Source organism: Phanerochaete carnosa, assembly GCF_000300595.1.
Source record: "Phanerochaete carnosa HHB-10118-sp unplaced genomic scaffold PHACAscaffold_4, whole genome shotgun sequence".
NCBI classification, from domain to species: Eukaryota; Fungi; Basidiomycota; class Agaricomycetes; order Polyporales; family Phanerochaetaceae; genus Phanerochaete; species Phanerochaete carnosa.
In genome coordinates this window covers 1,544,649-1,554,994 of record NW_006767631.1, presented here as the reverse complement: position 1 = coordinate 1,554,994, position 10,346 = coordinate 1,544,649, and the positions used below count along the sequence as shown (strand labels likewise).

The following is a 10,346-nucleotide window of genomic DNA, read 5'->3' as shown; positions in this document are numbered from 1 at the left end:
GGCGAGATCTCAAGAACCGCCACAGAATCTGAGGATGAAGACGCGTCGAAGGTCATAGACTTTCCGTCCCTTACACCATTTGCGCCTCGCGATCTCCCAGACGGTTACGAGCTAAGGCTAAAAGAATATCGAAAAGCATGGTCTAGATGCTTGGAACGCGTCCAGGTGCGCGTTATATCGCGTCTCTCTTGCTGTTCGCTGACGGCACGCTAGTCCCTAGTTCGTTCTCTACATAGCCCGGTGGTCGAAGCGGTCTGTTTCAGTGTACGCACAGCCCATACAGAAGGTCATCAAATTCCAGGCCTGCCGTACCCAGAGCTACCTGTTGTCGCAATCTCGGCTCCCGGGGGCAGCAGCTCAGTCATCTCCGATATCGTCGCATCCCTGGAGGATTCTGAGCGGAATGCTCAAGCAACATGCGTAATTTCGCATCTGTACCCTACAGAATGTTCAAACCTGACGGCCGCGATGAAAAGCATCATTACTAACTTTGTGGACAAGGCAGACGAAGATAATGAAGGGGCGCATGGTATTCAGTGTGAGCCTCGATTCTTGACCCAATTCATCTCGCAAAGCTTACGTCGAATGTCACAGATCCTCCTGTTGTACGCCGAAGAGCAACTACATCTCTGGTCACCCACGACATGAACCTGCTGAAAGCCTGGTACGACGCTCTCACGGCGTTAAACGGTGTGGTGCACAATCTCCTCCATGGATCCGAGTAGCTGCTGAGTTGGTTATAGATTACCGTCCTACGCTCGTTATTGTCATGAACACCTTCGAACAATTCGATAGTGCGGTAATAGAGGTCGTATTCAGCATATGCAGGTCGGCTCTTTTCACTCTTTTATGCACGTCTGAAACTCTGATCTCTCTACTACAGCCAATTCCTTCCTGATCTCCCACTTGTGTTCCTGCTGGCGATGTCTGCACCATCGCCGTCTGGATTCCTCCGCACAGCTTTCCCAAGACGCACGCTGCAACTCCTCTGTGTGCACGCTCACCGCGTACCTTCGGGTGTCGAGATTGTTGAAAGAGTCATAGAGGAGGTACGAGAGCGGAGACAGTACCTGGAGGATTTGTTTTAACATTTGTGCTGTTAGACGTTCTTTAACCTCGAGTGGACACCAAACATCATGTTAGGCTCCGGTACACTGAACTTCATCGCAGACTTCAGCGAACGGCATACAGCTTCTCTCGATGCGTTGACGTCTGTTCTGCAGGTGCGTCCTCCCGCTTTGATCAAGTTGACCACGCTGACAGCCGTGCTACCCACACAGCTCGTACATCTACAACACATCGAAGAGCCCTTTGCGGTGTTCATCCAAGACAGCCTCCTGGGGTGTATCTCCGCTGAGGACGCGTACCAGAAGCTCCAGAGTCCTTCCAGTGAACATTTTGTGGAGACGCTCCAAAAATACCTCAGTGGTTTATCTGACGATCTCGCTGTGGTCTTGTCAGCCGTTGACGACGCGCGTGCCGACTTTGCGGCGGCCGCAGAGCAGCAGCGGCTAGCATACAAAATGCTTTGTCTCCTGCAAGACTTCATGTCGTCCTACGGCTACCGGCCCTCGCCGTATACGAGCGAGGACGGAACCAACGAGCCGCGGCTGAGGTTCATGGCCCGTGTCGTGCAAGGGAAGGTGACAAGAGATGTACAGCATTTCGTTAGGATGGTTAGGTGAGCACGGTTCCTTGCGGTGTTCCCGCAAACATTAAATGAACCCAACGCCCTATTGTTTACAGCAAACTAAGACAAGACCAGCTGGAGGCGCTCCTCGAAAAGATGTATAAGTTCTTTTACGAACTTGAGCCCCCGCAACTGAGGCGCGCAGAAAGCGAGAATAGGGAGCTCATTGTTCGATGCCGTAACATGCTTCCTTCGCCTGGCAGTCGGACAAATGGTGATAACCAAGTTAATGGCGATGAGAGAATTGCCGTGGCTGAGACTGCGGCAGAACTCGCGGAGTGGCTATCGACGTACCTCTTGTAAGTTTCTCCTGTAGCGTATTGCTCAGCAGCTTGTCTCAATAGGCTCGTGATCGCAGAAAACGCGTAGAGTCGCTTGACAAATGCGTTCTATCAGAGGTCTGGTCGACTGGCGCGTCTCCGTTCCCCTCTGAGGTAAGTCTGTCTACTCACGTTCACATCGCTTCCTAACGTTCTGTTCGACAACAGCTCATCAATCCTGCCCCGCGCCCCGCTATCGTGCACGCGCTGCTACACCCACACGCCGTACTGGCGTCGCATCGGAGGCTGATCGACGCTTCTTCCGAGGCTGATCTAGCGCAGGGGGAGCAACCGACAATTTGGGACCTGCCAGACACCAGCATCCTGCTGCACCGATACATGGAGGCGCCAAAGAAGGTGAACGCGTACGACTGGTACGAGAGCTTCGCGCAAGTGCTCGAGACGCAGCGGGAGCGCGTGCGTGCGAAAGAAAGGGAGGAGAATAGCAAGCAGAAGGGTAAAGGCACAAAAGGCGGCAGCAAGAGCCCGAAGAAGGGGCGCAGGAAAGGAAAGGCAAAGGGAGAGGAACGGGTTGAAGCAGAGGATGAGGGGCACGAGGTGGATGAGGTGGACGAGGAGTGGCAGGCGGAGCTGCAAGCGCGTTTCATTCGGGCGCTGCATGAGCTTGATTATATGGGCTTCGTGAAGCACACAGGTCGGAAGGCAGACCATATCGTGAAGACGATATATGAAGTGTACGAATGAGGTAATTCCTCTTACCAGCCGAGGATGGTTCGACGTTCAAATATCCATGGGTTTACTTCGTGATTAGTCCTAATAGAATCAGCTCGCGGAAGTTTACTTGCGCGGTTTACGTTCATTGGTCGTGTGACGTTTTGTATCGTCCGAATCCCTGGGGCTGTGAGTCTCGCTATGACGGAAGCCGGCCATCCCCAAGCCTAGCCTCGTATGTACCGTGCAACCTCCTCCTCCTGAGCCTCACATACTCGTCCCCGGATTAGAGCGCACTACCTCAGTACTTGAACGCACCAGCTGAGTCTCGCCCACAGAGCCCGAATCCGCCGACCTGCCGCGTTGCATACCAGATGCACCCGGGCACCCAGGCGGGTGCACGCCTACTCTTACTCTCACGTCATTTCGCCCGCCCATCGCCCGCCTCATATAACCCCGTCCACTACCTCGCTCATTCACGACGAGTGATGTCCTCCATGGTCAAGAACGAGACGACGGGCGCGGTCGCACCGCCTGCCCCCGATGCCCCCGGCCCCGCCGGCCAGGAGCCCAAGGTGACGTACAACTTCCCCGTGTCAGACTTCCCGCCGAACCCGCTCGGCGAAGGGCGGTACATCAAGACCGCCGCGGCGCTGGTCATTGGGTGCCTTCACTATCTCTTCCTCTAGTGGAGAGCCTATCGCTGACGGGAAGATGGGCAGAGACGAGATTTTGAACGGCAAGACGCTTGACCGGAACTCGAACTACTTTGCACGGTATTGCTTTGAGCAGGGCGTTGAGCTGTGAGTCTCATGCCATGCCCTTACGGAGATGCGGCAAGCTGACGGGGAGAGCGCAGGAAGCGCATAGAGGTCATTGCCGATGACGAGGATGAGATGTACGTCCCCGCCGCGTATTCCTGCGCTCTCGTGCTCATGTTAAGTCCCGCGCAGTGTCGAAGCAAGCCGGCGAATGGTCAAAAACTACGACTTTGTGATTACCTCCGGCGGTATCGGTCCCACTCACGACGGTGTGTCTCGCATCTATGCAATCTTTCCTCGCGTCTCTGACCATGCAAACAGACATCACGTATGCGTCCCTCGCGAAGGCGTTCAACCAACCCCTCGCACACCACACCGAGACCCTGCGCCGGATGGATATCACGTCGCGGAACCGTGCAGACATCAAGAATCAAACCGAGGAGCAGCGCGTCGCGCGCGAGCGCATGGCGCTCTTCCCAGCGAACGCTGAAGTCCTGTACACCTCCTCTGAGATTTGGGTCGTGCGTATCGCGTCTCTATGCGGTCGCTCCGCTCGTCCGAGCTGATCCCACCCGTAGCCGGTCGTGCGCCTCGAGGGCAAGCTCTGCATCTTCCCGGGCATCCCGCGGCTCTTCCAGCGCATGCTCGACGGCCTCACCCCGTACCTACCCCTCCCGCCACCCAACGAGCGTCCTTGCCGACAGCAGGTCTTCACATCGTGCGTGTCCCTTTTTTTTCCGCCTGCCCGGGTGCCCCGCTGACACACACTCACATGTGCAGGAAACCTGAGTCCTCCATCGCGCCGTACCTCACCGAGCTGCAGGGGCGGACGAAGGAGGACGGAATCCGCATCGGGTCGTACCCGTTGTTCCAGCACGGCGTGTACGTCTCGTTTATCGGCTACGACCGCGACGTCATACGGCGGCTCGCAGAAGAGACAGCGGAGGCCCTCGAGGGCCGTCTGGTGAGCGACGAGGAGGCGCGGGAGATGGTCAAGGCCAAAGAGCGCGGTGCGGTGTGAGCAAGGGTGAGAGCATTAGTGTCCTTTGTTTATTGCATATATTTTGGGACTCGGGAACAACATGTACAGTAGCCATAGTCACACACGCGGTTGCAGTCTGCGCAACAACTAATGAGCGTCGTGCTGTTGGCTGTGTTGCGAAGACTCTTCAGTCGTCAACGGTAACTTAGCTGGGCATGCCTCAGCAGTTCGAAGAGCAGCTGTAGTATCCTCGCAAGGGATGATCAGACCATTCACGCGGAAAAATGCACATGACCAAAATTACATCGATTATACGCCAATATGAAAATCACAACAACACGAGCGCGGGGTATCAAAGAGTGTTGGCTAGGCCAGTCGGGTATGTACATGTCGCATCGTGAGCCGTGAACGCAGGCAGGTACAGGGGTATTACGCGACAAGGCAGCATGTTCGGTGTCGTGGACCATAGGTCGGATGGATACTACGAACCCGCGAGAGGGGGGGGACTCAAGAATAAAATCAAACATCGAATTCTAGAGCGAGACGACTAGACAAGGACAAATAGCGAAAGGTGGTATGCTGGTAGACGATCACTCTCTAGAGCATCATAGCGCCAATGAAGGCCGCGACGGTGCCGACGAGGCCCGCGCTGGCGAGGACGCCGCGCGCACCGTTCCCCTTCGCCGCCGCACCAGTCGTGGATGGGGAAGCGCTCTTGGACGCAGAAGATGCAGTCTGGGAGCCGGCCGTCACCGACACCGTGGTCGGCGAAGCAGCGGTGTTGGACTGGGTAGCACCCACGGCCGAGCCAGCCGGGGTCGGGCCACCGATAGGGGCGGTCGAAGTGCCGTCGATCTCTTGTTGGACGGTGGCATTGAACTGGCCAGACGTGCCCGTCAGGGTGAACAATGCAGAGAACGCTTCAGCAGGGAACGTAGGATTCTTCGGGTCCATGAGAGTGAGAGACTGGGCGCGGATGAAGCTGTGAGCACGAGTCAGCGACATAACACAACAAAAGCCGCGATGGGAGCTTACTAAAAAGCACCGTCCTCGCCTATGGTCGGGTCGGGGGTGAAAACAATGGAATCGGTCGCCGAGACATTGACGCTGGGCGCGATCATTTGGAGCAGGGTCTAGAGAATACAAACATGAGCTTCTACTGGAAGTATCAGTTGGGAAGCTAGGTACATACCTGCTGGTTGACGTTGCCAGTATAGATGCCAAAGCTGGCATTACCGAAACTCGTGAGGTTGGGGGACGTGCCATCATCGATCCACTTGAGGGTCTGCTGCTGGCCAGCAGCCCAAGAGGTGCTGGCAACGGGTTCAATCATCTAGAAGTCGCAAGGCACGTTATTCAGGCGTATGTTGGCCGCCAAAATAGCCACGTACAGAAACCGCTGCGAAGGCGGAGGGGATGGCAGCGAGGGCCAGGGCAACAAGAGAAGTCTTGAAGAGCATATTAAAAAGTAAACGAATGGACTGGTGAGCGAGCGGAAGGGTGCGCTGGGCAGCGACAAGTCTTGTTGCGACTAGCAAGGGGGGAAGGTGAGAGGACAGCAACCACGGCGGCTGAAATTTGTACTCTGGAAAGACTGGCGGAGATTGATTCACTTTGTTCTGGTCCCTGACGCGCTTTCTCCGTTCTCAAGCCTCGGATCATTATTATTTTCTCGTCGGCATCGCGACCGCCCCTCCCCTCGTCGCAGTGTTGGTTGGTTAACGAACCAAGTAACCAGTTAAAGGTTGACTATTGTGACTAGTCATTGACTAGTTAATTAGTCACCCGCTAACTCTAACTAAACGGCTCTCCGGGTTCATCCACGTGACCTCCTGAGACGCACTGGGCGTTTACTAACCGAATGGCTTGCTGCGTCCTCGGCGACTCCTCGAGGTCTGCGCATGGACTCCGTCTTATAGTTTGAACAAACGCAACTTTTTTTTTACCCTCTTCGTCTCCTTTGCGCTGAGTGTGCCATGTCCGGGCGGAAACCAGGAAGAACTGGCTGGTGGAGGAGGCATTTCATCGACCATCCGCTTAAAGGCAAGCATGTCTCGCCTTCTCGACGACTCCTGCGTTCTGATTGGTCCTCGGCAGTTCCCGACATCAGGACCCGAAACCGCTTAGTTACAGTTCGTCTAGTCAGGTCATTAACTACTTAACTAGTCATTTACTGGTCATTAACTAGTCATTAACTCGCGCAACACTGCCTCGTCGTCCGCCCTGTCGCCCGAGCCTCGGGTTCACATCGACACGCGCCCGACCTACAGGCTTTCTGGCATGTACTTACTGCAAGCCGACATGCTCTAGGATATTCATTTAGTCCACGCGTAGAGACAAGACGTCACGCGTCACGCGTCAACTGTACAATCACACAGGTAGACGTGCAATCACTTAGCCAGAATGATCGCGCACATTGCACGCATGATTGTGCAGTTTCTTCCTGCCGACAGATATATTACTATTGGCTACAAAACGAGATAAACTAGTCTAGTGAAACAAGAACACTCCGCGGCTACAGAAGCGACCAAGTCAGAATGCGCTAAATCTTTCAACCCCAGCGAGAAGCAACTCACTGTGAGCGGCGTCGGGTGCTAGAGACCCGGGATAGAGGATCGTGGCGAGGGTACGCGTCGTTTCAGGCTGCCAAGAGTCTGCGCGAATGATGCCGATAGCCGTTTTGATTTCTTCTCGCTCTGCTCAGCGGATCTCGGGTGGCCGAGTGGGGCGTGGTCCATGGCATCCAGCACACCGAGCGTGAGCTGGTACTCGAAGACGTAGCGTGGGTCGAGTGAAGTCATGGGATCTTGGTGTCTGGGTAGATTTTGGACGTGCGATTCGCGTAGGCTGGCTCCCGGGCCACGCTTTCGCGAAGATTGAGTAGTATGGACGGGCTGGTTTTCGGTGTCCTGTGGGCTAGTGGAGGTCCTCGCCTTCCCGCCCCTGACTGCTGGCGACTTGCGCTCCGCTTCCATAGCTCTCTTTCGGCCCCGTTTCTCGACTGGACACTCCGGATGCAACGTCGTCATCAAGGCAGCCGAATTCGACATTTTCTCTAGGGCTTCCATGGACGAGGCGAACGTTCTTAGGCTGTCCGCCCGGAAACGCTTAAGAGGAGGAGACTTCGGATATTCCTTCAGCATCGACGCGTCCAACCACAGCTTCTGCGGAGAACAGCTCTTACGTCCGCACTGCGGAGTAGATGTAAGCGTTACGTCTTCCGCCCAGGAAAGATTCGGAGACTCTTCGATTGCAGGGAACGCTTTCCAGGCAGGCGTCCGTGGCGATTTCAGGGGGGAACGCCCGAGAGGCGTATCCGCAGATAGCGTAGAGTCATCGTACGAGACTAGTGTGAGGTCCTCGACGACAGCAGACGGCGGCTCGTCATACTGGCTCGGGGATGGCGGGTCGTAGAACGCAGGGCAGCGGGATGCAACCGAGTCACGACGCTTCGGCTTTCGAGTACGCGTGACCGTGGAAGAGTATGCGATGCGTGTCGTGGTAAGTGTGGCGTGCATCCCTCAAGCCCGGCGAATTACAGGACAAATGTGCTATTTTTCATGCGAATCGCAAAGTAGTGTGTGTGAAACGGACGGCCGGGACTGGAGCTTGGAGTCGAGGTTCGGATTGAACTTGTTCACAAACATTCTGCCATTCCTGTCTCGATTGATCACGTCAGCAGTTCCTGTAAGCGCCTAGTCCAACCACCTGCACTGCGCTCGTTGACGCAGGACACCAGCAGCTCCCAGCACCTGTCACGTATCTTCACACCTCCCATTCCTCCTTCTCACACCGGTAAAAACCACGAGTGTTTTTGTAACAAGCATGAGCGAAGTAACCGAAGCTGCGCAAGAGTTCGTGGAGAAGATGACGGACACCCAGGAAGAGCCAGAAGGCTCCGGTTCTCCTGAGGTAGGGGACAGCGGCAGCCAAAAGATGACCATGGAGGAACGAAAAGCGAAGATGGAAGAGCTCAGGCGCAAAATGGTTGGTCTAATGCTCTCCGTGCTCCCGTACTCGTCCTCATTAAAGTTATTTGATCACAGAGGACATCCGCACTGGAAAATCGCAAGCAGCTCGTTGAGGAGAGCACAAAGGCAAAGTTCACAGCTCGTGAAGCTGCGCGGCTGGAACGCCAACGCAAGCTCGCTGAAACCTTGCGGCTGAAGGCGGATGCTGAGGAGCGTGGCGAGGACATCGAGCGGGCTAAGAATTGGGAGTACACAGTCGAGGAGAACGATGAGTGGGAGAAGAAGCAGGCGCGGAAGGCGCGACGTGCAGACTTTGAGTTTCACAGTGAGTCTCTATGATGCGCGGAGGCGTCGCGAGTGCTGAGAACAGCAGGAACAATGCTGATGATGCGCTCTCTTGTTAGATGATGCGGACGCAGCACGCAGGCGGTACAAGAAGGATTTGGACTTCATCAAGCCCGACCTTGCAGCGTATAATAAGCAAAGGGAAATTGCGCTTGGTCTTGCGCCTGGAACACTCGCGAAGGCCGGTAGCAGCAGTTCCTCATCCTCACTCACGGCCTTCGATCCCTCGGGCTCATCGGTGTGTTCACACGATAGTATTCCTGGAGGCCTTCTTTAATGCACCTCCCATAGCTGGCACCAACAAGCGTGCAACAGCGGTTAGCAGCTGAAAGCCTTTACCGTGACGCGAACACGTTGCTCTATGCGGATAGCAAACCCAGCGAGGACGCCATTGACCGAGTAGTGAGCAAGATCAATACAGAGTATGTCCTTTCGGTCCTTCATCCTTCGTAATCTTACATCTCTCTAGCGTGGACAAGAAGAAGCGGTTCTCAAGAAAGCGGAACAACGAAGACGAGGGAGATATCACATACATCAACGAACGCAACAGAGTCTTCAACAAGAAGGCATGTATATGCACAGTTCTACACCAGGACAAGTTGTTCATCGACTTTTGCAGATTGCCCGCTACTACGACAAGTACACAACGGAAATACGGGCCAGCTTCGAGCGCGGAACTGCTCTATGATTCCACTTACGCATTGCATTCTGTATCTCGTTGTACTCTAATATACACATGTATCTTTCTGGACCTAGTGTCGATGGCGGTAGTATTGCGGCGTGAAGCGACGCGCACCAAGAAACATGAGTAGACAATGGGACAAAATGTGGGGTCTCGAGTCATCCATCATCTAGAACCTACTAGGAGGGTAAAGGAGTTAGCATGTAGGTCGGAAGGGCGTGCGACAGCAAGGTGAAAATGAGTCAGTATTGCAGAATGTGGTCAGCATCGGACAATGACCGTCAGACTGTTGAGCTTGAATGTGATGTTTATTCATCATAAAAAAACAGCATGGCTGAAATAACATCGGCATGAAACTGCTCACCCTGCTTATGTGAGGACGACTGCGCGACGCAAGTGTCGGCTATGTGAACGAGGATGAGAAACCGACGTCGGGGCGAGTGTCGGTGCGAAAAGTCTATGCCGGCAATGGCCGATGACGATATTAATTATGAAACATAACCCCTTATAAGCCCTTGCCCAGACCCGGAGTAAACTAGCGCCTAAGCTTGTCCGGCGAAAAATAATACCTGTCAGCTGGGCGGTGCCGGCTGCGGAGGCTCGGAGCATTGGCTGCATTGCCTCGCGGGGGTTTCGCATTTGTGTTCCCGTCTCGCGTAGTCAGCACGGCCGCCGCCCGTCGTACACTGCAGTGACAGCCCACACAACTCGGTACGGCAGTAGAAATATACTCACGCCGTGCTGCGTTGTTTTTGCTGTGTAAAATGGCAGCGGCGGTCGAGTCATCGCCGCAGCAGCGCGGATGATCCTGAACCAAGGAGCGGAGGATCATGATACGTCCTGTTTTGTTCATACTGACTCCCCGCGCACACCCTCGCACGATGCCGAGTCATTTGCCTCCGGGCCCCCATATAAATGCAGCT

General features: G+C 55.0%; 5 protein-coding genes across 5 annotated transcripts; 3 read left to right on the top strand and 2 right to left on the bottom strand.

The window, feature by feature from the left end:
• Positions 1-2,142: 2,142 nt before the first annotated feature.
• On the top strand, positions 2,143-2,799 carry PHACADRAFT_253953 (uncharacterized protein). Its single transcript, XM_007394465.1, has one exon. It carries the CDS (start codon positions 2,350-2,352, stop codon positions 2,713-2,715), a length of 366 nt encoding a protein of 121 aa, XP_007394527.1. The 5' UTR covers positions 2,143-2,349; the 3' UTR covers positions 2,716-2,799.
• Positions 2,800-3,019: 220 nt separating this feature from the next.
• On the top strand, positions 3,020-4,564 carry PHACADRAFT_253952 (uncharacterized protein). Its single transcript, XM_007394464.1, has 7 exons — positions 3,020-3,346; positions 3,405-3,485; positions 3,542-3,580; positions 3,636-3,712; positions 3,765-3,964; positions 4,022-4,161; positions 4,224-4,564. The coding sequence occupies exons 1-7, from the start codon at positions 3,057-3,059 to the stop codon at positions 4,462-4,464; spliced, it is 1,068 nt and encodes a 355-aa protein (XP_007394526.1). The 5' UTR covers positions 3,020-3,056; the 3' UTR covers positions 4,465-4,564.
• A 144-nt stretch (positions 4,565-4,708) lies between these two features.
• Positions 4,709-5,819, bottom strand: PHACADRAFT_141532 (uncharacterized protein). Its single transcript, XM_007394463.1, has 3 exons — positions 5,618-5,819; positions 5,461-5,558; positions 4,709-5,407 (listed from the first exon to the last, which is right to left on the bottom strand). Exons 1-3 carry the CDS (start codon positions 5,756-5,758, stop codon positions 5,023-5,025), a joined length of 624 nt encoding a protein of 207 aa, XP_007394525.1. The 5' UTR covers positions 5,759-5,819; the 3' UTR covers positions 4,709-5,022.
• Positions 5,820-6,993: 1,174 nt separating this feature from the next.
• Positions 6,994-8,046, bottom strand: PHACADRAFT_253949 (uncharacterized protein). The gene has a single exon (XM_007394462.1). It carries the CDS (start codon positions 7,941-7,943, stop codon positions 7,020-7,022), a length of 924 nt encoding a protein of 307 aa, XP_007394524.1. The 5' UTR covers positions 7,944-8,046; the 3' UTR covers positions 6,994-7,019.
• Positions 8,047-8,179: 133 nt separating this feature from the next.
• Positions 8,180-9,831, top strand: PHACADRAFT_253948 (uncharacterized protein). The gene is made up of 6 exons (XM_007394461.1): positions 8,180-8,412; positions 8,472-8,721; positions 8,801-8,979; positions 9,033-9,163; positions 9,211-9,307; positions 9,361-9,831. Exons 1-6 carry the CDS (start codon positions 8,251-8,253, stop codon positions 9,427-9,429), a joined length of 888 nt encoding a protein of 295 aa, XP_007394523.1. The 5' UTR covers positions 8,180-8,250; the 3' UTR covers positions 9,430-9,831.
• Positions 9,832-10,346: the final 515 nt, after the last annotated feature.